The sequence below is a fragment of the Leucoraja erinacea genome, chromosome 24 (genome assembly GCF_028641065.1).
Source record: "Leucoraja erinacea ecotype New England chromosome 24, Leri_hhj_1, whole genome shotgun sequence".
Taxonomy (NCBI): domain Eukaryota; kingdom Metazoa; phylum Chordata; class Chondrichthyes; order Rajiformes; family Rajidae; genus Leucoraja; species Leucoraja erinaceus.
In genome coordinates, this window is record NC_073400.1 from 25,109,519 (window position 1) to 25,137,351 (window position 27,833).

The 27,833-nt window shown below is 46.6% G+C and overlaps 2 protein-coding genes across 2 annotated transcripts in view; one reads left to right on the forward strand and one right to left on the reverse strand.

The window, feature by feature from the left end:
- Positions 1-27,833, forward strand: part of rpl10a (ribosomal protein L10a) — a 216,781-nt gene that overhangs the window by 134,262 nt on the left and 54,686 nt on the right. The window lies entirely within an intron of this gene.
- The window catches only part of LOC129708827 (F-actin-monooxygenase MICAL3-like), a 54,051-nt gene continuing 35,818 nt past the window's right edge, over positions 9,601-27,833 (reverse strand). The window contains exons 11-21 of the mRNA XM_055654834.1: positions 26,065-26,191; positions 24,776-24,857; positions 23,878-24,025; positions 21,394-21,584; positions 20,681-20,784; positions 19,377-19,421; positions 18,740-18,856; positions 17,327-17,507; positions 15,335-15,417; positions 12,032-12,071; positions 9,601-9,776 (exon numbers count right to left, since the gene is read on the reverse strand). Of these exons, the coding sequence (XP_055510809.1) occupies positions 9,688-9,776; positions 12,032-12,071; positions 15,335-15,417; positions 17,327-17,507; positions 18,740-18,856; positions 19,377-19,421; positions 20,681-20,784; positions 21,394-21,584; positions 23,878-24,025; positions 24,776-24,857; positions 26,065-26,191 (1,207 nt within the window). The 3' untranslated portion in view covers positions 9,601-9,687. The remainder of the gene's footprint in view (positions 9,777-12,031; positions 12,072-15,334; positions 15,418-17,326; positions 17,508-18,739; positions 18,857-19,376; positions 19,422-20,680; positions 20,785-21,393; positions 21,585-23,877; positions 24,026-24,775; positions 24,858-26,064; positions 26,192-27,833) is intronic.

The following is a 27,833-nucleotide window of genomic DNA, read 5'->3' on the forward strand; positions in this document are numbered from 1 at the left end:
GGACAGGCCCTCTTTTCATGTCTTACTTCTTAACTATAGATAAAGTAAATGTAATTTGAAATGGCAATAGACTCAGTGTTGGCATTTAGTTTTTAGTTTAGTTTTAGTTTTAGGTATACGGCGTGGAAACAGGCCCTTCGGCCCACCGAGTCCATGCCGACCAGCGATCCCAGCACATAACACAATTCTACACATAGGGACAATTTACATTTGTACCAAGCCAATTAACCTATGTTGTCTGCACGTCTTTGGAGTGTGAGGGGAAACCAAAGATCTCGGAGAAAATTCACGTGGTCACGGGGAGAATGTATAAACTCCATGCAGACAGCACCGGTAGTCAGAATCGAACCCGGGTCTCTGGCGCTGTAAGGCAGGAACTCTACCACTGTGCCACCGTGATGCCCCTTCATGTCCTTCAATAAGCTATAATCAATACTATGATGGGTCCCCAGAACACACCGCCCATTCAGTTCTCCTTTAAGACTCCTGATTCTTAGAAAATGATGTAAACAAAAACAAACGCAAGAGGCCACGTGACTCCTTACCTTCCTCTTCAGGCACGGATGATACTTGGAGTATTGGTATCTCTGCATTTGGCAAATGAGTAACACTTGTGCGTTCTTTACTTTTCTTATTTGATATACGAGAAAACACTTTGGACAAGGAATTAAGCTTAGACCTCAATGTCTCAGAGCCTGGTTTTTCATCTTGTACTAATTCCTTCGTGGTTCGATCCAGTTGGCGGTTTGCGTGCAACGGATGAACTGCGTTTGGACTTGACTTGTTCCTTAAAGTCGGACCCGACGAGTCCCAATAAACCTGATTTCGCTCTTGGTCCTCAGCGCTCCTGCTGTCTCCTGTCCTTGGTGCAGATGAGGAGTTCATCGGGATCTTCTGCTGCCGACCGGACTCTGGGAATTCTGCGCTGATGCAAGTTGATGGAACGGGTACCGAGTTCCCAAGTGATGTTTTGTCACCAGGCCCGACATGGTGCGGTGTGCCTCCCTCCTCACCATCTGAATCGGATTCAGTTACACTCAGTCTGGCCAGTCTGTGTCTTATGCTCGTCGAAAGAGACAGTTTCTTCTTTGGCACCGGACCAATATTTCTCTCCTCGCCCCTGGCTGGTTTGCGCTCAACGTTGACTGAAGATGATCCCACTGGAAGACGGCTACACTCAGCTTCCCGTTCCGTGTCCTCTACCTTTGCTTCAATGTTCACGTTATTAACCCTGGGGGAAACTCTGCAGGCCCGGCGTTCATTTGCGGAAACTCCCTCATAGCTGGCAGTGTCCGGTGCCCAGTCGGCATGGTCCACGTGCGAAGGTTTACCGGGATGTGATGGTAAAGGCTCAGATATACGGGACTCGGGGACCACGAACCTCGCTTCGACGATCTTATCGGAAGTTGCGATCTGCCCAGTCTTGAAGGCGTCATCTCCCTCTGCGTTGAGTTTGGTTTTATGGCCAGATGGTCTCACATTGCCATCAAGCAATGGCGGAAGTTCCAAACAGGAAGATGGGACACCGCTTGCCCCAGTGAGGTCTGATGGAGGCGGAGAGGGGCATCCTGCAGTGTGACGTTTATATTCTGCCATGACGGGCTCAGTAACATTTTTATAATCCAAAGAATTTCTTCCGGATCCTGCAGTAAGACCGGGGTCACCGATGCGCTCGTGTTTGGACCTCTGGCGGCCTACCATAGACTGTGAAACAAAAGCCTGCACGTTTTTGAGAAGAATGAAAAAGACAGCATAAAAACGGACTGTTAGAAATAGGTGCCGTCTCCAGGGCTGGTGAAGCTGTTTTCATTCACTCCACGTCACCTCAAGCTGAGAGCCAGACATGGGGGTTGTACAGACTGGTTAATGCAAGGCGAAGGCTGGGTCTGCAATGGGAATGCAGAGTTGGGGCAACGTACATTGATAACACAGGGCTGTGAGGAATACAGAATGGCAATATAGGCTTGCAGGCAATACAGACTGAGTAACATGGAAACATAGAAAATAGGTGCAGGAGGAGGCCATTTGGCCCTTCGAGCCAGCACCGCCATTCATTGTGATCATGGCTGATCGTCCCCAATCAATAACCCTTGGGTACACAAAAATGCTGGAGAAACTCAGCGGGTGCAGCAGCATCTATGGAGCGAAGGAAATAGGCAACGTTTTGGGCCAAAACCCTTCTTCAGACCTGTGCCTGCCTTCTCCCTATATCCCTTGATTCTACCAGCCCCTAGAGCTCTATCTAACTCTCCCTTAAATCCATCCAGTGATTTGGCCTTCAATGCAGGGAATTCCACAAATTCACAACTCTCTGGGTGAAAACGTTTTTTTCTCACCACAGTCTTAAATGGCCTCCCCTTTATTCTAAGACTGCAGCCCCTGGTTCTGGACTCGCCCAACATTGGGAACATTTTTCCTGCATCTAGCTCGGAACAACTTGGCTAACATGGAACAAGGGAACTAGCAATGCAGAAGCAACAGGATCAGACAGCGTTTAGGCCAGTTTAATTAAGACCTATTCAATACGATAGCTGACTTTGACCAGCAATCCACGGCTGAAAGCAATCTGGACCAGTAATTCATATTAAAAATATGAATGCTCATCTGGTACTCAACCACAAGACCACAAGACAATGCAGTTTTCCACTAAAGAGGAAAATGATTAGAAAGAGCATTGTTGCCACAGTGGGAAGTGGTCACAAGTGAAACTGCTTGCTCGGTCCCAAATCTCGGTCACAAGTTGACCTTATAAGTCGCTTCGAGAAAATGTTTCAGTCGCACCAAACTGTTGTGACATAACACTGTGCTACAAGAAAACCACAGTTCCCCCGATTCATCGATGGGTGATCTATGCTTCTACTTGGCTCTACTGCAGTTGTACAGGGTCTTGGTGAGACCACTCCTGGAGTATTGCATACAGTTTTGGTCTCCTAATCTGAGGAAAGACATTCTTGCCATAGAGGGAGTACAGAGAAGGTTCACCAGACTGATTCCTGGGATGTCAGGACTATCATATGAAGAAAGACTGGATAGACTTGGCTTATACTCGCTAGAATTTAGAAGATTGAGGGGGGATCTTATAGAAACTTACAAAATTCTTAAGAGGTTGGACAGGCTAGATGCAGGAAGATTATTCCCGATGTTGGGGAAGTCCAGAACTAGGGGTCACAGTTTAAGGATAAGAGGGAAGTCTTTGAGGACCGAGATGAGAAAATCATTTTTTACACAGAGAGTGGTGAATCTGTGGAATTCTCTGCCACAGAAGGTAGTCGAGGCCAGTTCATTTGCTATATTTAAGAGGGAGTTAGATGTGGCCCTTGTGGCTAAAGGGATCAGGGGGTATGGAGAGAACGTAGGGATGGGATACTGAGTTGGATGATCAGCCATGATCATATTGAATGGCGGTGCAGGCTCGAAGGGCCGAATGGCCTACTCCTGCACCTATTTTCTATGTTTCTATGTTTCTACGAGAGGGAAACGAAAAGTGGACAATAAAATTGGAAGGATTCTAAAGGCTTATATGTATAGAGATACAATATGGAAAAAAGGCCGTTCGGCCCACTGATTCCATTCCGTCCAATGATCACCCGTTCACACTAGTTCTATATTATAGACACAAAAAGTTAGAGTAACTCAGTGGGTCAGGCAGCATCTCTGCAGAAAATAGGTGACAGTTCGGGTCAAGACCTGAAAAAGGATCTCGACCCGAAACGCCGCCTAGTCCTTTTCTCTGGAAATGCTGTCTGACCCGCTGAGTTACTCCAGCTTTTTGTGTCTATCTTCGGTTTAAACCACCAGTTCCTTCCTACAAAGTTCTATAGTTTCCTCCTTTGTCATCCACTTCCTGTACACCTGCAACATTTTCTTTTTGCAGAAGTCAATTAACGTAAAGACCTGCGCGTGTGGGAGGGAACCGCAGCACCTGGAAGGAATCTACCAAGGGAGTACGTGCAAACTCCACACAGACAGCACCCGTGGTCAAGCTCGAACCTGGGTCTCTGGTGCTGTGAGGCAGCAGTTCTACCAGCCGCCCTTTCAGGTTACCTCTTCCTCTCTCTAACCACCTTTTTCTGCTTCAAGTTGTTTCTTTCTTGTCTTTTCCATCTCCACTGCTGGTTCTGAAAGAAAAGTCTGACGAAGAGACCCAAAACGCAATGCCACCTTATCCATTTCCTCCACAGATGCTGCCTGACCCGCTGAATTACTCCAGCGCTTTGTGTTTTTGTTCGAGATGCGTACATCTGCAGTTTATCATGTCTCTGAAAGTCATTGTTGCCTTGACAACCTTGGCCCGCACCTTATGACAGACATTCCCCCTGTTCTCTCTCACTGTCAGTGGTGAAAAACACACTTGTTTGCTCATGAATGTTTCTGCATCCAGTTCTTCTCAACCAGATACATAGCAGACAACAAACAACAGCAGTATGTGCACAAACGGTGAACATCGCAAGCTTCAAACAGCAACTTTGAGATTGGTGTTAGTACAAATGGCCACGGACAAAGCAAGTTATTACAGGTCTCCCATGGTCAGTGAACATTCACTTAACACATCTTCATGCAACGGGAAGAAGTGTCCCGACCCGAAACGTCACCCAATCTATGTTTGGTTTAGAGATACATCGCAGAAACAGGCCCTTCGGCCCACCGTGTCCACACCAACCAGCGATCCCCGCTCACTGACACTTATCCTATACACTCTAGGAACAATTTACATTTTTACCAATGCCAATTAACTTACAAGGCTGCACGTCTTTTGGAATGTGGGAGGAAACAGGCGCACCCGGAGAAAACCCACGCCGTCAAGGGGAGAATGTGCAAACTCAGCACAGACTGCAACCGTATTCAGGATTGAACCCGGGTCTGGCGCTGTGCTTCACCCGTACACTAGTTCAACGTTATCCCACTTTCGCATCCCAGGGGCAATTCAAATCAACGTACAAACCTGCACGTCTTTGGAACGTGGTAGGAAACTGGAGCACCCGGAGAAAATCCACAGGGAGAACGTGCAAACTCCGAACAAAACATGACCCTTATGGGAAAAATAATCGGTGGCCATAGAGATGGAGCTACAGAGTGGTATCGCTACTGGGTGCTAAAGTGTGTCGTCTTTCCAACTATAATTCCTCCTGCACTAAGTCAGTCAGGATCAAACCCGGAGCTGTGGGGCAGCAGCTCTACCTCTGTGCTGGTTATTTGAGAATCTAGTCCGCTTCTTAACCAGGAGAGACCTGAACACAAATGTTTTAAGGAACTGTGTTAGTAATGCACTGGCAGCCATTTCTCTTCAGTTAAAGCCCGTCATTTCATCAGTCACATTACGGCAGTCTTCATTCATAAAATCTCATACATACATTGCCTTGTAAAATGTTTTGCACAACTTGGGATTCCCAGCGTTTGTTAGTGTGTTTAGTTGGGTAGCGCAATGACGGAAGGACAAGAGTTAAATGATAAGGTTGTACCTGCACCATATTTTGTGAAGGGTTCCTGTCAGCTGGTGTTAGAAGCCTCATGCCAAGTACACTGCCATGCTCTGTGCATCACAAAGGTAGATGATACTTATTAGGGGAAAATGATCTTATAGTTTAGATTAGAGACACAGCACGGAAACAGTCCCTTCGGCTCACCGAGTCCACACCAACCATCCTTCACCCGTCCACACTGGTTCGACGTTAGCCCATTTTCTCATCCACTCCCGACAAACTCGGGACAATTTGCAAAGGGCCAATTCACCAATAAACCCGCACGTCTTTAGGATGCAGGAGGAAATTGGAGCACCCGGAGGAAACCTGCGTGGTCACAGGGAGAACGTGCAAACTCCACACTCAAGGTCAGGATCGAACACGGGTCTCTGGCGCTGCAAGTCAGTAGCTCCACTGCTGCGCCTCTGTGCTGGTTATTTAAAAATCTGGTCTCCTTGTGAACCAGGAGAGACCTGAACAGTAATGGTGTTAATAATGCATTCTCAACTATTTCCCTTTAGTTGAACCATTTGATCGGGCGGCAGGTCTACCAGCTACACTGTTGTGCCGTAGGACAACACTCTCATATTGTTTCAATCAATTACCTTACGGGAAAATCAGTGGCCATGGAGATGGAACTATGGACTGGGATAATAAATGGTTCCTAAGGTTTGCAGCTTCTCAACTACAATTCCCCACGCACTAAGTTAGTGTATTGTGTCTGTGTCTGTATCACAAGGAGGGAGGTTTGGACATGATGAGCCTCTCTGGAAGTTCAGAGACTCCCACTGGACTACCTTTAAACAACAGCACCACAATTGACAAAAAAAACTAGCATCTTCCTGTTCATATGTTCATAAGTGATAGCAGCGGAATTAGTCCATTCGGCCCATCAAGTCTACTCCACCATTCAATCATGCCTGATCTATATTTCCCACTCAACCCCATTCTCCTGCCTATTCCCCCATAACCCCAGCCACCCGTACTAATCACAAATCTGTCTATCTCTGCCTTAAAACTACCCATTGACTTGGCCTCCACAGCCCTCTGTGGCAGAAAGCAGAACCCCGTCATAGTGGCCAGAGATAGTTGGTGTGCTGTGGGATCCACGAACCAGGAACTGAAAGTTTCATGAAGTTTGTGTTATAGAGAGAAACAGGCCCTTTGGCCCATCCAGCCCACGCCGACCAGAGATCCCCGCACTATCCTACACACACACAAGGGACAATTCACACATACACCAAGCCAATTAACCTACAAACCTACACAACGTCTTTGGAGTGTGGGAGGAAACCGAAGATCTCGCAGAAAACCAACGCGGTCACGGGGAGAACGTACAAACTCCGTACAGACAGCACCCGTAGTCGGGATCGAACCCAGGTCTCTGGTGCTGGCCGCCATAAAGAAGAGCATACATTCTCAAACGAGGCAGTGGCATGCGTTGTTAAAACGTATCATCCTGGAGACCTTGAGCTGTTCGGGCAGCATCGACAGAGAGAGATTCAGAGTCAGCATTTCAGGTCGACGACCTTTCAACAGAATTGGGGAATGTTATAAATCAAATGTGTTTTCAGTTTGTTTGGAGTACTGTGTGCAGTTCTGGTCACCACATTACAGGGAGGATGTGGTGGCTTTGGAGCATCTCTGGAGAAAAGGAATAGATTATGTTTCTGGTCAAGACCCTTCTTAAGAGAACAGAGGAGTTTGGAGCTTATTTGGAGATTGTAGTTCAATACCCTGATGGTTGTTGGGAAGAAGTTGTTCCTGAACCTGGGTGTTACAGTTTACAGGCTCCTGTGCCTTCTTCCCCATGGCAGGAAGTAGATAGAGGAACCTGAAAACTATAATGTCCAGGTTCAGCATTTTGTGTCTATCTTGGTTGTAAACCAGCATCTGCAGTTCCTCCCTACACAAACCAAGCTAATAGATATTACTAGCTAACCCATCTCCTGAGATGGAGATAGAGAAGTCAACAAAGGGAAGGACTATGTAGAAGTGAGAGCAAGCTGGAAATTGGCACCAAAAGTCAATGAATCTTTGGGTTTATAATGAGAGAAGGAGGCATTGCCACCCGGTCATGAAAGAAGTGAAGGCGAAGTCCTGAGTAGGGTTGACACTAGGACTGTTCAATGTATTTGTCGCAGAGACAGGTATAGTTTAGTTTAGTTTTAGATATACAATGCAGGAATAGTTGTATTCTACACTGACCAGCGATCCCTGTACTTTCCTGCACACTAAGGACAATTCACAAATGTTTTTCCCACCGAAGTCAATTAACCAACGTCTTTGGAGTGTGGGAGGAACTGGAGCATCCGGAGAAAACCCACGCAGATCAAGGGGAAAATGTACAAACTCCGTACAGGCAGCACCCATAGTCAGGATCGAACCCTGTGAGACAGCAACTCTACCGCTGTGTCACCGCACCGCCCAATAACTTAACCATGATGCCACTCCTGCCTTGAAGCAAACGGCCACTCCATCTAATCACCACTCAGATCACTTTGTTTTTGGCTACTTACACCATTCTAACAAAGCCCAATGCCAACTCTAGACACAGAGGATCATCTTCCAACTAAGCATGTCACAACCCTCTGGACTCAATACCAATGTCAACTTGTTTTAGATAACATAGAACATAAAAATGCACAGCAAAGGAACAGGCCCTTCAGCCCACAGTGTGTCTGTGTCGAACACGACGGCAATCACCCTCTGCCTACACATGATGCCTATCCCTCCATAGCCGTGAATCGATCTAAAAGTCTCTGAAACACAACTATCAAATCCACCACCACAAATGGCAGCACCTTCCAGGCACCCACCTCACTCTGTGTCAAATAAAATACCCCCATCTGACTAAATCACCAGCCTTTCCAACGTGTATTAGAATTGGCCAGTTCTGATGAAAACTAATCAACTGCTTCCGCCAATTCCCAATGGTTCAATGGCCCTTTATCTTCAAGTATGCACTGCACAGTGAAACTCTATCCACAACTGCTCAACCAGAAAAAATCACCCAATTGATCACTACATCTGTGAATAGCCCTCAAAGATGCCCTTAAAAATCAAAGATAGAAGTTCTCCCTCTTGTTGCAATATAATGGAGATTTGTCAATTTTCTGATTGTTATTCTGTCTTAAGCCTACCTGACTTTCTTTACAATCCAATACATCTCCAATGAGTTGATATATGATTATACATTTAAAACATTCAGAAAAATTCACTTGGTTCTGCAAATCTTTGCTGGTCGCTGTCATACAATGTGGAAACAGGCCCTTCAGCCCAACATGCCCACATGTCCCATCTACACGAGACGGTAAAAATCTGCTATTACCTCAGCCTGCATCTCCATATAAATAACATATAACAATTACAGCACGGAAACAGGCCATCTCGACCCTTCTAGTCCGTGCCGAACACATAATCTCCCCTAGTCCCATATACCTGCGCTCAGACCATAACCCTCCATTCCCTTCCCATCCATATAACTATCCAATTTATTTTTAAATGATAAAAACGAACCTGCCTCCACCACCTTCACTGGAAGCTCATTCCACACAGCTACCACTCTCTGAGTAAAGAAGTTTCCCCCTAAACTTCAGTCCGTTAATTCTCATGTCATGTCCCCTTGTTTGAATCTTCCCTACTCTCAGTGGGAAAAGCTTTTCCACGTCAACTCTGTCTATCCCTCTCATCATTTTAAAAACCTCTATCAAGTCCCCCCTTAACCTTCTGCGCTCCAAAGAATAAAGCCCTAACTTGTTCAACCTTTCTCTGTAACTTAGTTGCTGAAACCCAGGCAACATTCTAATAAATCTCCTCTGTACTCTCTCTATTTTGTTGACATCCTTCCTATAATTAGGTGACCAAAATTGTACACCATACTCCAGAATTGGCCTCACCAATGCCTTGTACAATTTTAACATTACATCCCAACTTCTATACTCAAACTTCTATATCTCATGATGGAGAAACTTATGAGAATTGAGGTTAACAAAGCAAAGTTTCCGATCTCAGACCTTTTAACTCCCATCTTGTTCCAGATGTAATTAATGCAATGGATGTCGACAGTTGTGCTGTCCAGTCTACTACACAGAAACTAAATCTTCCAATCATGAAGATCAACATGTTTTGACCATTGGTCCAAACCTCCGAACTTGCTGCTGATGGCACTCCACCAGATACCCCAGTAGAGTGAAATGAATAAGATGCTTCTATTAGATTTGTTGGACTAACCTTTTTCTGTGACATTGCGTTCTTCATCCCCTTGCTTTCCAATTTGTCCAACACCTTGAAGACCATCTATGTCATCTTCTCCATCTGTGACAATAAGGACATAAAAGATTCTAGTTGAAATGCAATCATCGTAATCGAGTTATAGTGTCGGATGTATCATGCCTTATTTTGCAGGAACGAGCTATTAATACTTTTTTTTTAATAATAATGAAAGCAACATCGCTAACTAGAGCAGGATGCATTCGTTGTCCAAACTGCTGCCTTGAATAGCTGACTATGAGCTACCTATAATTTAGACTTTAGTGATACAGTGCAGAAACAGCCCACCAAGTCCACACCGACCAGCGATCACCCCCTACACTAGCACTATCCTACACACCAGGGTCAATTTTTACAATTCACAGAAGCCAATTCACCTACAAACCCGCATGTCTTTGGAATGTGGGAGGAAACCTGAGCACCCAGGAAAAAAACCCCATGCGTTCACAGTGAGAACTCCATACAGATAACACCCATAGTCAGGATCAAACCCAGGACTCTGGCGCTGTAAGGCACCATCCCAGTCATTGCACCACCCCTGCTATGCATACTGTTTCTCATTCACATATTTTGCCACTTTACAATTTTAAAATCATTGCACAGAATGTCTCCTCAGATCCTGGTGAACTTCTACCGCTGCACCATCGAGAGCATCCTTACCAACTGCATCACAGTATGGTATGGCAACTGCTCTGTCTCCGACCGGAAGGCATTGCAGAGGGTGGTGAAAATTGCCCAACGCATCACCGCTTCCTCGCTCCCCTCCATTGAGTCTGTCCAAAGCAAGCGCTGTCTGCGGAGGGCGCTCAGCATCGCCAAGGACTGCTCTCACCCCAACCATGGACTGTTTACCCTCCTACCATCCGGGAGGCGCTACAGGTCTCTCCGTTGCCGAACCAACAGGTCGAGGAACAGCTTCTTTCCGGCGGCTGTCACTCTACTCAACAACGTACCTCGGTGACTGCCAATCACCACCCCCCCCCCGGACACTTATTATTATTTATTCAAATCGTTTGCTATGTCGCTCTTCAAGGGAGATGCTAAATGCATTTCGTTGTCTCTGTACTGTACACTGACAATGACAATTAAAATTGAATCTGAATCTGAATCTGAATCTGAATGACGCGCTGCCCATATTCATGACAAAATGGAAAATCAGCTTTGATCTTCTCATTGTACCTGGAGATAAGAGTCAAAGTCACGCAACATGGAAACAGGCCCTTCAGCCCACAATCCCCATGCTACCCTTGGTACCAATCGACTCTGATCCCATTTACCTGCATTGGGTCCATAGCCTTAGCATTGGCAATTTAAGTACTTGTCTAGATTCAACTGTCTCCATCTGTCATCCAAAACGTCACCTATCCATGTTCTCCAGAGATACTGCCTGACCCGCTGAATTACTCCAGCATTTTGTGGTCTATCTTTATTAGAAAAGGCTTGATGGGCTGTATGGCCTCCTGATCAGTAACCTGTCTATGATCTGGGTAGAATCTGGAGCATCTTTTCTCTCTTTCCTGGTCTACATTTCCTTCATCAGCTCAACCAAGTAGTCATCCTTTGAGAGTAGCATGAAGTGACGTACTCACCTTGTGGACAACTGCATAGAACAAGTATGTTGTCTGACAGACAGTCATCACGTCATACAGCGTGGAAGCACGCCCTTTGGCCCAACTTGTCCATGCCAACCAACATGCCCCATCTACACTAATCCCACCTGCCTGTGTTTAGCCCATAACCCTCTAAACCTGTCCAATACATGTACCAGTCCAAATGTTTCTTCAAAGTTATGATAGTACCTGCCTCATCTCCCTCTTCCTGCAACTCGTTCCTTGTATTTTAGTTCAGTTTTGTTTTGAGAACAGGCACTTCGACCCACCAACCCCACACCCACCAATGATCACTCTGTACACTAGGTCTATTGTACACACTAGGGACAATTTACAGAATCTGCAAACCATCAGGTCTTTGGAATGTGGGAGGAAACCAGAGCAGCTGAGGGAAACCCACATGGTCACAGGGAAAATGTGCAAACTCCGTATAGACAGCACCCGTAGTCAGACTCGAACCCGGGTTTCTAGTGATGTAAGGCAGCAGCTCTACCGCTGTGCTGCTCAGAATACCTACCACCTCTCCTGTAAAACAAGTTGCCCCTCAGGTTCCTATTTCACCTTCCCCCCTCATCCCCCTAAACCTATGTCCTCTGGTTTCGATGCTCGTCCTTGCATTTACTAATATATCGTCAAGAATAAATTACTGGTTACCAACGTAAATACTACCCAATTTTGATTGTCGCTTACATGCATTCTTCTCCAATTCCATTTCTCCATCAAGATCCTCCTGTCAAAGGAACGCAGGAAAGATTAAAAAAAAAAAAACAAGCATTGGATAAAAGAACCGATTTGGTTCAAAGCTATTCATCAGTCTTCAGCTAATCAGCCATTCATCTGACTTTCATCAGTCAGAGTATTGAGTACAGAAGTGGGGAGGTCATGTTGCAGTTGTGAGGCCGCATTTAGAGTATTGTGTCCAGTTCTGGGCGCCTTGTTATAGGAAAGATGTCGTCAAGCTGGAAAGTGTGCAGAGAAGATTTACAAGGATGTTGCCAGGACTCGAGGGCCTGAGCTATAGGGAGAGGTTAAGCAGGTTAGGGCTCTATTCCTTGGAGCGCAGGAGGATGAGGGGTGATCTTATGGATGTGTGATCTCATGAGAGGAATAGATCGGGTAGATGCACAGTCCCTGGGGAATCGAGAACCAGAGGAAGTAGGTTTCAGGTGACGGGTGTAAGATTTTATAGGAACCCGAGGGGTAACATTTTCACACTAGGTGTATGGAACGAGCTGCTGGAGGAGGTTGTTGAGGCAGGTACTATTCGCAACATTTACGAAACATTTGGACAGGTACATGGATAGGACAGGTGTAGAGGGATATGGGCCAAACGTAGGCAGGTGGGAGTAGTATAGACAGGACATGTCAGCCGGTGTGGGCACGTTGGGCCAAAGCGCCCGTTTCCACTCTATGACTCTATTCAATATCCTACCTCTTCCACAGAAACCCATACACCCATAATGTAATTCTTGAAACTTCTAAATTCCTAGTCACCTGGGCACTCCTCCCTGCCAATCACTATTACATTTAAAGCCCCTCTATTGACCCATGTGCCCAATTTGCCAGGGTACTGACCCCACCCAGACTGATCAATATAAAGATCTCTCCTCATTGAAGCAGGAGTCTCTTTCCCCAGAACTAGTGGCAGTGATCCGTGAATCAAAGCCTATTTCCCCCCCCCAAAATACATTCAGATCTCCGGTTGTACTTTAGTTTAGACATACAGCACAGGAAGAGGCCCTTTGAACAGTCTGCGCCGACCAGCGGTCCCCGTACACTAGCACTATCCTACGCACCGGGGCCAATTTACATTTTTTGCCACGGCCAATTAACCTACAACCGTGTACGTCTTTGGAGGAAACTGAAGCACCCGGAGAAAACCCAGGCCAGTTCTCTCTCCGTGACCAGCGTGGGTTTTCTCTGCCAGCTCAGGTTTCCTCCCACACTCCAAAGACGTACAGGTTTGTAAGTTCATTGGCTTCGGTAAAAATACTCAATATGTCCCTCGCGTGTAGGATGTAGCAAGTGTACGGGGATCTGTGGTCAGCGCGGACTCGTTGGGTCTGTTTCCGCGCTGTATCTCTAAAGCAAAGTCTAAAGTTAATAGACAGTGTAGATGAACCTTATGGGAGTATTCCATAGAAACATAGAAAAATAGGTGCAGGATAAGGCCCTTCCAGCCAGCACCGCCATTCAATATGATCATGGCTGATCATCTAAAATCAGTACCCCGTTTCTGCTTTTTCCCCATATCCCTTTATTTCTTCAGCCCTAAGAGCTAAATCTAACTCTTTCTTGAAAACATCCAGTGAATTGGCCTCCACTGCCTTCTGTGGCAGAGAATTCCACCGATTCACAACTCTTTGGGTGAAAAGGCTTTTCCTCATTTCAGTCCTAAATGGCCTACCCCTTATTCTTAAACTGTGACCCCTGGTTCTGGACTCCCCCAATATCGGGAAATGTTTTCCTGCGTCTAGCCTGTCCAATCCTTTAAGAATTTTATATGTTTCTATAACATTCCCTCTCATCCTTCTAAATTCCAGGGAATACAAGCCCAGTCGACCCATTCTTTCATCATATGTCAGTCCCGCCATCCCGGGAATTAACCTGATTAACCTGGTGAAGCTACGCTGCACTCTCTCAATAGCAATAATGTCCTTCCTCACATTAGGTGCCCAAAATTGCACACGACACTCCAGGTGCGGTCTCATCAGGGCCCTGTACAACTGCAACTCCTTGCTCCTAAACTCAAATCCTCTCGCAATGAAGGCCAACATGCCACTAGCTTTCTTCACTGCCTGCTGTACCTGCATGCTTACTTTCGGTGACTGATGTACAAGGACACACAGGTCTCGTTGTCCCTCCCCTTTGTGTAATCTGACACCATTCAGATAATAATCTGCATTCCTGTTCTTGTCACCAAATTGGAAAATGTCACATTTATCCACATTATACTGCATCTGCCAAGCTTCTGCCCACTCACCCAACCTATCCAAGTCACCCTGCAGCCTCATAGCATCTTCATCGCAGCTCACACTGCCACCCAACTTTGTGTCATCTGCAAACTTGGAAATGTCACATTTAATTTCATTGTCTAAATCGCTAATGTATATTGTAAATAACTGGGGTCCCAGCACTGAGCCTCGCAGCTCCCCACTAGTCATTGCCTGCCAGTCTGAAAAGTACCCGTTAATTTCTATTCTTTGCTTCCTGTCTGCCAACCAGTTCTCTATCCATGTCAATACCCTACCCCCAATATCATGTGCTCTAATTTTGCACACTAGTCTAAATGGTGTGTGACCTTGTCAAAGGCTTTTTGAAAGTCCAGATACACCACATCCACTGGCTCTCCCTTATCCATTCTACTTGTTACATCCTCAAAAAAAAATCCAGAATATTAGGCAAGCATGATTCCCCCTTCATAAATCCATGCTGACTTTGACCGATCCTGTCACTGCTTTCCAAATGCGCTGCTGTAACATCTTTAACACTCGACCCAAGTATCTTCCCCACTACCGATGTACAGCTAACTGGCCTATAATTCTCCATTTTCTCTCCCCCTCCTTTCTTAAAAAGTGCAGTTACATTGGCTACCCTCCAGTCCACAGGAACTGATCCAGAGTCGAGAAAACATTGGAAAATGATCACCAATGCATCCACGATTTCTAGGGCCACTTCGTTGAGTACTCTGGGATGCAGACCATCAGGTCCTGGGGATTTATCCACCTTCTGTTGCAACAGTTTACTGAACACCATTTCCTGACTAATGTGGATTCCCTTCAGTTCCTCCCTCCCACTAAATCCTCAGATCTGCGAGGCAACACTGCCTGACTAATTACTCCAGCACTTTGCGCTTTTTTTGTCCTATCTCAACGAAACACCAGGTGCCCACTTGATCACCACAATGAAAAGCGATGCATTACCATTGGATACAGAGTACAAACAAGAGCTCGGCCGTGCTCATGTACAAATATCTAACGACCAATTCATTACCTTATTTGCAGAAGTAGACTCTTCCTCTTTTTCCTCACCGGGGCCCAATGAGTCAGTGTAGTGAACAAGGCAATAAAACTTGCCTGAGAGGAAAAGAGGAAATTAATGTTATTTTCACAACAAGTTGAATTCTACACTTCCTCACCCAATCAGCTAAAATAGGTTTCAAAGATCACAGATGCATCTGGTGGCTTCAAGCACAGTTAGGTGACTTGCTAACTGGTCTTAAAATGCTCTTGAAGGATTGTAACTTGCTGCTTGAAAATTCGCGTTGGTGAGCTCTCTATTTAGTTTAGTTATACAGCACAGAAGCAGGCCCTTCGGCCCACCAAGTCCGTGCCGACCTGCGATCCCCGCTCACTTCCACTATCCTACATACTATCCATTCTACTTGGTTCTACTAAGGTTGAACAAGTTAGGGCTTTATTCTTCGTAGCGCAGAAGGTTAAGGGGGGACTTGATAGAGGTTTTTAAAATGATGAGAGGGATAGACAGAGTTGACGTGGAAAAGCTTTTCCCACTGAGAGTAGGGAAGATTCAAACAAGGGGACATGACATGAGAATTAAGGGACTGAAGTTTAGGGGTAACATGAGGGGGAACTTCTTTACTCAGAGAGTGGTAGCTGTGTGGAATGAGCTTCCAGTGAAGTTGGTGGAGGCAGGTTCGTTTTTATCATTTAAAAATAAATTGGATAGTTATATGGATGGGAAGGGAATGGAGGGTTATGGTCTGAGCGCAGGTATATGGGACTAGGGGAGATTATGTATTCGGCACGGACTAGAAGGGTCGAGATGGCCTGTTTCCGTGCTGTAATTGTTATATGGTTATATTATATGGTTATACACTGGGGACAATTTACAATTATGCCAGGGCAATTAACCTATAAACCTGTACGTCTTTGGAGTGCGGGAGGAAACCAGAGCACTCGGAGAAAACCCACGCAGGCCATGGGGAGAACGTACAAACACCGTACGGAGAGCACCCGCAGTCAGGATCAAACCCGGGTCCCTGGCGCTGTAAGGCAGCAAATCTACCGCTGCGCCACCCGTTCTGAGGAGGTACAGCCACTGGAGTTACCTGCACTCCATGTTTTCATTCCCTTCCTCAATGATCACCCGCCTTCTCACTTCTTGGACCTTCGGTGGGACAACCTGGCTCTGGGTCCTGTCCAGGAAGCTCTCATTTCCCCCCAGAGTGTCCCGGATTCATCCAGTTCCTTAATGCGGTCTTTAAGGACTGGCATATGGACACAATTTCCACAGGTGTGGTCATCAGGGGTACTGACTTGTCACAACCTGCAGGAGGAGCCTGCAACAACATACCTGCCATTACCACTGCAGCTAAGTCACACTCTCAAGTGCAGACTGAAGGGCCTGTTCCACTGTAAGAGGTAATTCAAGAGTTCTCCCGTGTTCTCCCCCGACTCCAGCTCATGTAATGTACGTAGCGGGTACGTAGGGGCTCGTACGAGTAAAAATTTACAATTTCTTTCATCACAAGTATTTTTTTACTCGTGGACATTTTTCACACTGTTGAAAAAACGTCACGAGTTTACCGGATTTCCCGAGTACCTACCGTTACTCGTACGAGCCGCTACGTGACATCCACGCGCTCCTACGTACCCGCTATGTACACGACACAAGCTCGAATCAGGGGAGAACACGGGGGAACTCTTGAATTACCTCGTACAGTGGGACAGGCCCTTGAATCTTTGAGAGACTCTGTGACCGCCTCCTTGCCTCAGCCTCCTCGCCAAGTACTCTTGAGCCAAGAGTGGTGGGGGAGGCAGATACGATAGTGGCGTTTAGGAGGCTTTTGGATCGGCACATGGACGTGCAGGGAATAGAGGGAAACGGGTCACGCACAGGGAGATGAGGTCAATGCAACTAGGAATTATGTTCAGCACAAACTTTGCGGAGCCCGTTCTGGAAAATCAAAATTAACATTTTAAATGAATAACGGGCGCGGAAATGAAAGACCTCGACACTTGCCATCTCTGCTATTGAAGGCGTAGTTCCCAGGGCGCAGGGTGGTGCCGCAGTGGTGGCACGTGAAACAGCCCCGGTGGAAGAATTGGCCGTCGGCGCTGAACCGTTCGACCACGTAGACCCGCTGCTTACACAAATAGCAAACCTCGCTGCTACTGGGTTCGTCACCCTTCCTCAAGGAGGCCTGAGACACAGAGGGACAACACACAAAGAGTTCAGCAGCAGCAGCAGCAGCACGAGTTATGTACATGGCCACAGCACTGTATATGAGAGTCGACATAACAGTCTGACGAAGGGTCTCGACCTGAAGCATCACCTATTCCCTTTCTCCAGAGATGCTGCCTGACTGACCGAGTCACTCCAGCTTTTTGTGTCTATCTTCCACATTATACAATCTACAGACGCACCTGGTAGAGCTGCTGCCTCACAGCGGCTCGAGACCCGGGTCCGGTCCTGACCACTGGGTGCAGTCTGTGTGGAGTTTGCACGTTCTCCCTGGGACAGAGTGGGCTGTCTCTGGGTGCTCCGGTTTCCTCCCACATCCCAACCTCGTGCAGGTTTGTAAGGTGTGTGTAGGGGGTGGGATGCGAAAGTGGAATAACATAGAATTATTACCGTGAATGAGTGATCGACGTGGACTCGATTTGTCAAAGGGACTGTTCATATGCTGTATCTTTCGATCAATCAATCAATCAAGGTCAGGTACTTTCAAAGGGAGATTTGAATACATGAGCTTTAGACTTTAGAGAGGGCCAGCACGGAAACAGGCCCTTCGGCCCATCGAGTCCATGCCAACCAGTGATCACCCTGACACTAGCACGATACTACACACTAGGAACAATTTACAGATGTCAATTAAACTTCAAATCTGTACGTCTTTGGAGTGTGGGAGGAAACCGGAGCACCCGGAGAAAACCCACGCAGTCACAGGGAGAACGTACAAACTCCGTACAGAAAGTACTTGTAGTCAGGGTGGAACCCGGGTCTCTGGCGCTGTAAGGCAGCAAATCTGTCGCTGCACTGCCTATAGGGGGAAACATATTTAGGTCTAGGGGCGAGTTCATAAGTGATAGGAGCAGAATTAGGCCATTCAGCCCATCATGTCTACTCCACCATTCAATCATAGCTGATCTATCTTTCCCTCTCAACCCTATTCTCCTGCCTTCTCCCCAAACCCTCATCTCCCCATCATCTCCCCAATGAGGACTGGGGGAATATGGGGAAACAAGAAATGATTGAAACTAATAGGATATTTCTTTCAAAGATCCAGTTCAGCTTTGATGGGACAAACGTTGCTGTAAATGTCTAAGATCTTATGGAATATATACAATGCGGTTCCTGTTTGAGACAGTATAGTTGACACATCCCAGGACTCTGTGATCATATCCAGAACAGCATGGAGGCTGAGACCCTGACCTGTCTTTGAATTTCACTGGACTCCTCAGTTTGTGCCTTGAAGTTCTCAATCCACGGCGACTCTACTGTTGACTCCATTGAATCTTCCGTCATTGACGTCCCTGGTCCTGCCTCTGCCTGAGTACAAATTAAGTTCAGTCAGTCGAGTCATGATGCAGCCCTGTAGGACTTGGGTTACGCCACATTCGCAGAATGCCTGGGGTGGCGCAGCAGTAGAGTTGCTGCCTTACAGCGCCAAGTACCCCTGGTTCGATCCTGACCACGGGTGCTGTCTGTACGGAGTTTGTACCTTCTCCCCGCGACCACATGGGATTTTTCCGGGCGCTCCGGTTGCCTTCCACACTGCAAAGACGTGCAGATTTCTAGGCCAAATGGCCTCAGTAAAATTGTAACATTGACACCATCCTACACACACTAGGGACAATTTACAATTATACTAAGCCAATCAGCCAACAAACCTGTACGTCTTTGGAGTGTGGGAGGAAAGCGGAGATTCCTGAGAAAACCCGCGCAGGTCACGGGGAGAACGTACAAACTCCGTACAGACAGCACCCAGAGTCGGTATTAAACCCGGGTCTCTGGCGCTGTAAGGCAAATATAAGTAATTGCCGGCTAGAAATCTTTCAGCAGAACTGACCTTTGATCTCTTTTTCTCAGAAGCCTTGTCAGCATCTGTTCTCTCCTATGAAGATAAATCACATAATCAGACGTCTTGCTATTCCATAACATTGCAGTTTCTCCTTTCCTGTGCCTTTTCCATCATGAAACACACAGGTTCAATAGGTTCTGTTCACAATCCATCATTTAGAATTAGGATCATTTAAAGTGAGCATTCAATTGGAATAAGATATAGTTTTGTTGAGTTTAGAGAAACATCATGGAAACAGGCCCTTCGGCCAACTGAGTCTGCGCCGACCAGCGATCCCCACACACTAACACTATCCTATACGCACTGGGGACAATTTACATTTTTACCAAGCCAATTAGCCTACGAACCTGTACATCTTTGGAATGTGGGACGAAACCGGAGATCCTGGAGAAAAACCACGTGGTCAGGATTGAACCCGGGTCTCTGGCGCTGTAAGGCAGCAACTGTATATCGCTGTGCTGCCCAAATAAGTATCCTTCATCAAAGACAGAGGCTCTCAATGATGCCTCCGCTTGGTTACATAAGATGGGTAGATGGGTCAACAACAGCGAATATGGGCCAATGTAGTGAAATGCTCCAAGATACTTCACAAGGGTATCACAAACAATAGAGTCACTTGGACAGGTGGAAGATCACACCTATGGCTAGGAAAGAGAAGTTGGGAACCAAATATGATGCCTCTGGCTTTTCCAAATCTACTGAAGGAACATTTCTGCACAACCAGAGCCAGGTATGTGGGCTGACAATTAAGACCAGTTTGTCGTGGGGCCAAGAAACTCAGTTTTCATAAGTTCTAGAAGCTGATTCGGCCATTCGGCCCATCGAGTCTACTGCGCCATTCAATCATGGCTGGTCTATCTTTCCCTCTCAACCCCATTCTCCTGCCTTCTCCCCATAAACCCCGACACCCGTACAAATCAGGTCCCTATCAATCTCCACCTTTAAAATGTCCATTGACTTGGCCTCCACGGCCTTCAGAGGAGAAGAATTCCACAGATTCACAACCCTCTGACGAAAGAAATTCCTCCTTTCTAAAGGTACGTCCTTTTATTCTGAGCCCGTGGCCTCTGGTCCTCTGCTGAGAAACTATATTCTACACGGATATCTTTCTCTTTGCTCTACCTGTTCTACTTGAGCACGACTCGCTTGTGTTCAGGTAAAATATTATCTGATTTGGTTGGATAGCATGTAAACAGAAGCTTTTCACTGAATCTCAATACCTGTGACGATAAGAAACCAATTCACGATACCGATACTGAAAGCCTTTTAAAAAATATAACGTTTTGAATTACCAGCGAGCTCCGTTTGTTGGCTACGTTTCTCCGCAGGGTACTGAGGAACACGAGGGCTGATTTAGCAGACATCAGAGTCAACATCTTTTTCTGAACGCCTTGTTCTGAGAGAGGAAATGGCAGAGAGTTTATACATAACGTGTCGGGCATCGTGTCGTTTAGCAGTTAAGGTGACACTTGAATTAAAAATGTAGAAACAGGTGCAGGAGTAGGCCATTCGGCCCTTCGAGCCAGCACCGCCATTCAATATGATCATGGCTGATTATCCAAAATCAGTACCCCGTTCCTGCTTTCTCCCCATATCCCTTGATTCAGTTAGCCCCAAGATCTAAATCTCCCTTGAAAAGATCCAGTGAATTGGCCTCCACGGCTTTCTGTGGCAGAGAATTCCACACTCACAACTCTTTGGGTGAAGAAGTGTTTCCTCATCTCAATGGCCCACCCCTTATTCTTAAACTGTGACCCCTGGTTCTGGACTTCCCCAACATCGGGAACAATCTTCCTGCATCTAGCCTGCCTAATCCCTTAAGAATTTGACATGTTTTTACAAGATACCCTCTCATCCTTCTAAATTCCAGCGAATACAAGCCCAGTCAACCCATTCTTTCATCATATGTCAGTCCCGCCATCCCGGGAATTAATCTACACTGCACTCCCTCAATAGCAAGAATGTCCTTCCTCAAATTAGGAGACCAATTCTGCATGAAACCCACCTGGGGACAAGGTCTTGAAGAACTCGTTGAACTGGGTCAGGTACATGACCATGCCCAGCTTGTCCGGACTGCTGAGTGAAGCCATCTCTCTCCCAGTCATTATCGGCGAGATCCCAAACTGATTTTCAGCAGTGTTGAAGGCCAGCTGGTTGTTTTCCACCACAGATTCTTCCTTCAAACTCTCAAACTCACTGCAGGCAAGGAAGACAGTTCAGATCAACAACGACAATACTGTGCAGAAAGGAACTGCAGATGCTGGTTTGTATCGGGGAGAAAGAGAGACACACTCAAAAGTGCTGGAGTAAGCTTCTCTGGAGAAAAAGGATGGGTGACGTCTCAGGTGGGAACCCTTCTTCAGGCTGAAAGTAGAGGGGAGGAAACTAGAGGTACGAAAAGGCCAGAGCAAAGCAGGACCAGCAACAGGTGACCAGAGAGGGTCAGAAACCACGATGGTCCATTGTTGGCTGGAGAAGAGGTGATATCGAAGGGGTACAAGGGATGCAAACAGTGGAACTAGCAGGATGACTATGTTGGTGGAGGAGGGGGGAGTGAGGGAAATGCAGGGGTTACATGATAGTAGAGATATCAATATTCATACCGCTGGGTTGGAAGCTGCCCAAGCGAAATATGAGGTGCTGTTCCTCCAATTTGCATTGGGTCTCACTCTGACAGTGGAGGAGGCCCAGGACAGGGAAGGGGAGTTAAAACGTTCAGTAACTGGGAGATCGCGTAGGCTAAGGCAGACTGAGCGCAAGTGTTCAGCAAAATGATCACCCAGTCTCGTGCTTGATCTCACCGATATATAGAAGCCCACACCAAGACCAATGGATACACTAGATTAGCTTGGAGGAAGTGCAAGTGAAGCAGAGATGTAATGCTGAGGCTCTATAAGGCTCTGGTCAGGCCACATGTGGAGTACAGTGAGCATATTTGACCCCATATCTGAGGAAGGATGTACTGACTCTGGAGAGGGTCCAGAGGAGGTTTACGAGAATGATTCCAGGAAGGAGTGGGTTAGCATATGAGCGGTTGTCAGCACTGGGTCTGTACTCGCTAGAGTTGAGGGGCGACCTCATTGAAACTTACAGAATAATGAAAGGCATAGAGTGGTGTGAAAAGGATGTTTCCACTGATGGGAGAATTTAGGAACAGAGATCACAGCCTCAGAATTAAAGGGCGCTCTTTTAGAAAGGAGGTGAGGAGGAACTTCTTTAGTCAGAGGGTAATTAATCTGTGGAACTCATTGCCACAGAGGGCTGTGGAGGCCAGGTCAGTGGATATTTTTAAGGCAGGGATAGACAAATTCTTGATTAGAGCGGGTGTCAAGGGTTACGGGGAGAAGACAGGAAATTGGGATTATGAGGCAGAGATCAGCCATGATTGAATGGCGGGGTGGACTCGATGGGCCGAATGGCCTATTTCTACTCCTATAACTTGTGAACTTTGCCTAACCTGAAAGGACTGTCGAGGTCCCCGGAGAGTGTCGAGGGAGGTGGTGCATCTCCAGCGGTTGCAGAGGGGAAAGTTCCTGGGGAGGGGGTGTTTCTCGTTTCTTGAGACAAGCACAAGAAATGCAGGCAAAGGAAGAATGTGGATCCCAGGCAGGCAATGGAGATTAGTTCAACTTGACAACATGGTAAGGACAGACGCTGTGGGCGAAGGGCTGTACTGTTATATGTTCATGATCATGAGTCAGGCAGGTCAGGGAGACTTAACATGTAGTTATGAATACTTGTACCCAAAAGCAGACACTTGTGGCAAGAAGTTCTAACGAAAAGTTCGAACTCTGTACAGAGAGCAACGGTAATGAGGATCAAACCCGGGTCTCTGTCACTGTAAAACCCCTGTCCCACTGTACGAGTTCATTCAAAGAGTTCTCCCGAGTTTGCCCTGATTCGAACTCGGAGATTTACGGTAATGGCCGCTCGTCGGTACTCGGGGCTCTCGTGGACAATTTTCAACATGTTGGAAAATCTTCACGAGTCTTCACCAGCTTACCGCGTTTCCCCGAGTACCTGCCGTTAGCGTTACGAGCCGTTAAGAGACGTCCCCGAGCTCCGATGTTCCCGCTACGTTTATTCTACGCGCTTACCACGAGTTTGATTTTTTTTTAAACTCGGGAGAGCACTTGAATGAACTCGTACCGTGGGACAGGGCCCATAAGGCAGCAACTCTACCGCTGCACCACCGTGCCGCCCTTGTTATTGTTATTACAATAGACAATAGGTGCAGGAGTAGGCCATTCGGCTCTTCGAGCCAGCACCGCCATTCAATGTGATCATGGCTGATACTGAGTTGGATGATCAGCCATGATCATATTGAATGGTGGTGCAGGCTCGAAGGGCCGAATGGTCTCTACTCTTGCACCTATTTTCTATGTTTCTATGTTTCCCCAATCAGTCTCCCGTTCTTGCCTTCCCCCTGTATCCCCTGACTCCGCTATCTTTAAGAGCCCTATTACCAATAATAATTTGTTGAACTCACACAAGGTCAGGGCGAAAATGATGAATGAGTGCACACAGAGCCAGGCCGCTCTTCCAGGATGTCGTCAAGTCAATGACGTCTACGTTCTTGTACCCTTTTGTGTGGATTTGCAGCCAATTCAGGAGTTCCTCGTATCCAGTAACGGAATCTGTATGAGGGGGGGACAGTAGAGATTTTCAGCAGCAGGTCAGTGGGAGAGGCTGCACATTTCACACACAAAGCATCCATAATGTAACCACCGCTAACGTAACCAACTTTCACCCATAAGGACACAAAGTGCTGGAGCATCTCAGCAGGTCAGGCAGCATCCCCGGGGAATGTAGATCGGTGACGTTTTTCCGTCCGGGACCTTTGTTCAGACTCGAGTCTGAAGAAATGGCCCGACCCAAACCAACCCCCCTTCCATTGGCTCCATTTACACCTCACGCTGCCTCGGCAAGACCAGCAGCATAATCAAGGACGAGTCGTACCCTGGCCACTCCCTCTTCTCCCCCTCCCATCGGGCTAGAGGTATAGAAGTGTGAAAACGCACACCTCCAGATTCAGGGATAGTTTCTTCCCAGCTGATATCAGGCAGCTGAACCATTCTACCAACAACCAGAGAGCAGGCCTGAAATATCATCTACCTCTTTCGCGACACTCAGCTTATCCTTGATCGGACTTTGCTGGCTTTACCTTGCACTAAACGTTATTCCCTTATCATATATCTGTGGCTTGATTGTAATCATGTATTGGCTTTCTGCTGAATGGATAGCACGCAACAAAAGCTTTTCACTGTACCTTGGTACACGTGACAATAAATTACATTGAAACGTCACCCATCCATGTTGTCCAGCGATGCTGCCTGACCTGCTGTGTTACTGATATATTGGACATGCTTTGTCTTTCAATGTCTTACCATTTCGAAGCATCTTCCCCTTTGTCTGAGTGCTGTTGTTCACCACTTCTGTGGTTTGCCCTGTATCGTATAAATGTTGCACCTGAGATAAAAGAGATGAGACAAAGTCTCAGACTGTTCTACAACTAAATGAGAGTTTAGTGGACAATCTTCCTTCACACAGGATTCCTGTAGAGTCACTGTTGATTAAAGTGTTTTAACGGGAGATTTGGGAATGATAGTTTTTACAAGGATGCTGAGAAAACATATCAGACGTTAGAGGGTAGCACAGTGGTGCAGCGGTAGAGTTGCTCTAGTGAATACTCTTCAGTGAATACTGGAAACTCACGGGACACATGGCGGTACAGCAGTAGAGTTGCTGCCTTACAGCACTGAAGACCCGGGTTCGATCCTGATCTCGGGTCCTATCTGTACAGAGTTTGAACATTCTCCCCGTGACCACGTGGGTTTTCTCCAGGTGCTCTGGTTTCCTCCCACATTATAAAGACGTGCAGGTTTGTGGGTTAATTGGCGCCTAAGAAGATTTACAAGGATGTTGCCAGGACCTGAGGGCCTGAGCTACAGGGAGAGGGGTTGGGCAGGCTAGGACTCTGTTCCTTGTAGTGTATTAGGTTGAGAGGTTGTCTTATAGCGTTGGATAAAATCATGAGAATAGGTTTAAGGTGAGGGGAGGGGGGGGGGAAGATTTAATGGGAACCTCGGCAGTAACTTTTCCACACAAAAGGATGGCGGGTGCATGGAACGAGCTGCCGGAGGAGGTAGTTGGGGCAGATTTTATTGCAACTTTTAACAAACATTTTGACAGGTACATGGATAGAATGGGTTTAGAGGGATATGGGTCAAATGCAGGCAGGTGGGACTAGTGTAGATGGGCCATGTTGGGCCAAAGGGCCCGTTTCCTCGCTGTAAGACTCTATGAGTTAGGGTGAATGCATATAGTCGTCTCCCCAGGGTAGGGGAATCACGAACCGGGAGACATAGATTGAAAATGCGAGGGGCAAGATTTAGGAGGAACTGGAAGGGCAACCCTTTCACTCAGTGGGTGTAGGTACATGGAATGAGCTGCCAAAGGAGACAGTGGAGGCAGGTACCATAACAGCAGTATAAAGACACTTGGACAGGTACACCAATTGGAAAGGTTTAGAGGGATATGGGCCAAATGTGGGCAAATGGATCTCGCTTAGTCAGCATGGACAGGTTGGGCCGAAGGGCCTGCTTTGATGTTGTTTGACTCTATGGCTGTTTACACACTGTAACCTTTAGCACAGAGTATGTTGATATGCACTTACCTGGTTAGGCTTGTGGTAGTTGAGGTTAAGATGGCTGTATCGAGTGAGTGGATCAATGCTGTATTGACAAATCTTCTTGTTTGTGTTTGCAGGAGTAGTCTGAGACAGAAGTTGGTAGATACTTTCCCTGCACAGGAGGATAAGGGACAATGATATACGAGAAGCTACACAATAGCTTTAGTTTAGAGACACAGTGTGGAAACAGGCCCTTTGGCCCACCGGGTCCATGCCGACCAGCGATCCCTGCACATTAACACCCACAAAGAACAATTTTTACATTTACCAGGTCAATTAACCTACAAACCTGTACGTCTTTGGAGCGTGGGAGGAAACCGAAGATCTCGGAGGAAACCCACGCAGGTCACGGGGAGGACGTACAAACTCCGTACAGACAGCGCCCGTAGTCGGGATCGAACCCGGGTCTCCGGCGCTGCATTCGCTGTAAGGCAGCGACTCTACCGCTGCGCCACCGTGACCTTGTGTGACAACGTTTGAAAAACAAGACAAAATCTTGCTCGGTTTTAAATCAATGGCACTGACCATCAAACAGCCATTTGTACTTGTGAACGGACCAAGCAAACTTGACGTGCATGAAACCATCTCTTATCAAACCTCAATCACCAAAGCCATATTGGCTAAGACCATACGGTTTCCTTCTGTCATGTTGCAAATAGAAGCAATTTACTCAGAAGATCTGTGGCTTTGCAAGATGTTATTTTTTTTTTTAATTCTCACATTCCAAATGCAAAACTTAAAATTGCAAAGCAATGTTTATAAATATTTGAATGTTTTTTATAGTTTATGACCAAAAACGGTCAGAAATATATATATTTTTTAATATAGGTGTTTACATATTTGTTCAAATAAATACAAAGTTTGCCTAAAGTGATCACAGTTACAAATAAATTATGTGTCGGCATTTGTGCTTAAATGGAGTCTTTGCCCTCTCTCTAAATTCCTTGGTTTTAACAAGTCTGAACAGTACATTCAGGAAACACAGGATAATCAGGAAGGCCAAAGGTTTAGACACCACTAGTAATCATTCGTCTCTTTACTCTAAAATGCTTTCTGTGTTTGCCTAAAAGCATTGATTTTCCACAAAAATGTTTGGAGCCTTAAGGCCCTGTCCCACTTTCACGAGGTAATTCACAAATTCTCCCGAGTTTTCCCCCCCGATTCAAACTCGCAGAATAGAAACATAGAAAATAGGTGCAGGAGTAGGCCATTCGGCCCTTCGAGCCTGCACCGCCATTCAATATGGTCATGGCTGATCAATATGATCAATGTTCGTAACGAGTCCGTAGGAGGTCGTAGATATATCGTAGCGGTTCGTTATGCCAGCCGTCGGTAATCGTGGCGTCTGGTAAGTCGGGACCTTTTCCCCCAGCCCGTTGGGGGTGGAGTTGTATTTATGGGAGGTGGTCTTGGAGGGGAGAATGCTCCTCAAACTGCGGAGCATCTTGGACAATGCAGCTCACCACCTGGTCAACCTGAGGAGCACCTTCAGCAACAGACTGGTTCCACCAAGATGCAGGACAGAACGCCACAGGGGATCCTTCTTCCCCGGGGCTATCAAGCTGTACAACCCCTCCCCATTCTGTAGTGGGGTAGACCAACTCCACTCACCCTCCTTCCCCAATGTTTGCACATCCCCAATCCGTTCCATTCTTCACTTTAATTTTTTGTTTCACGTGTCTTGTGTTTTATGATCAATTTCCCTCCTGAGATAAATAAAGTTCTATCGATCAGATCGTAAAACCTTCAAATCA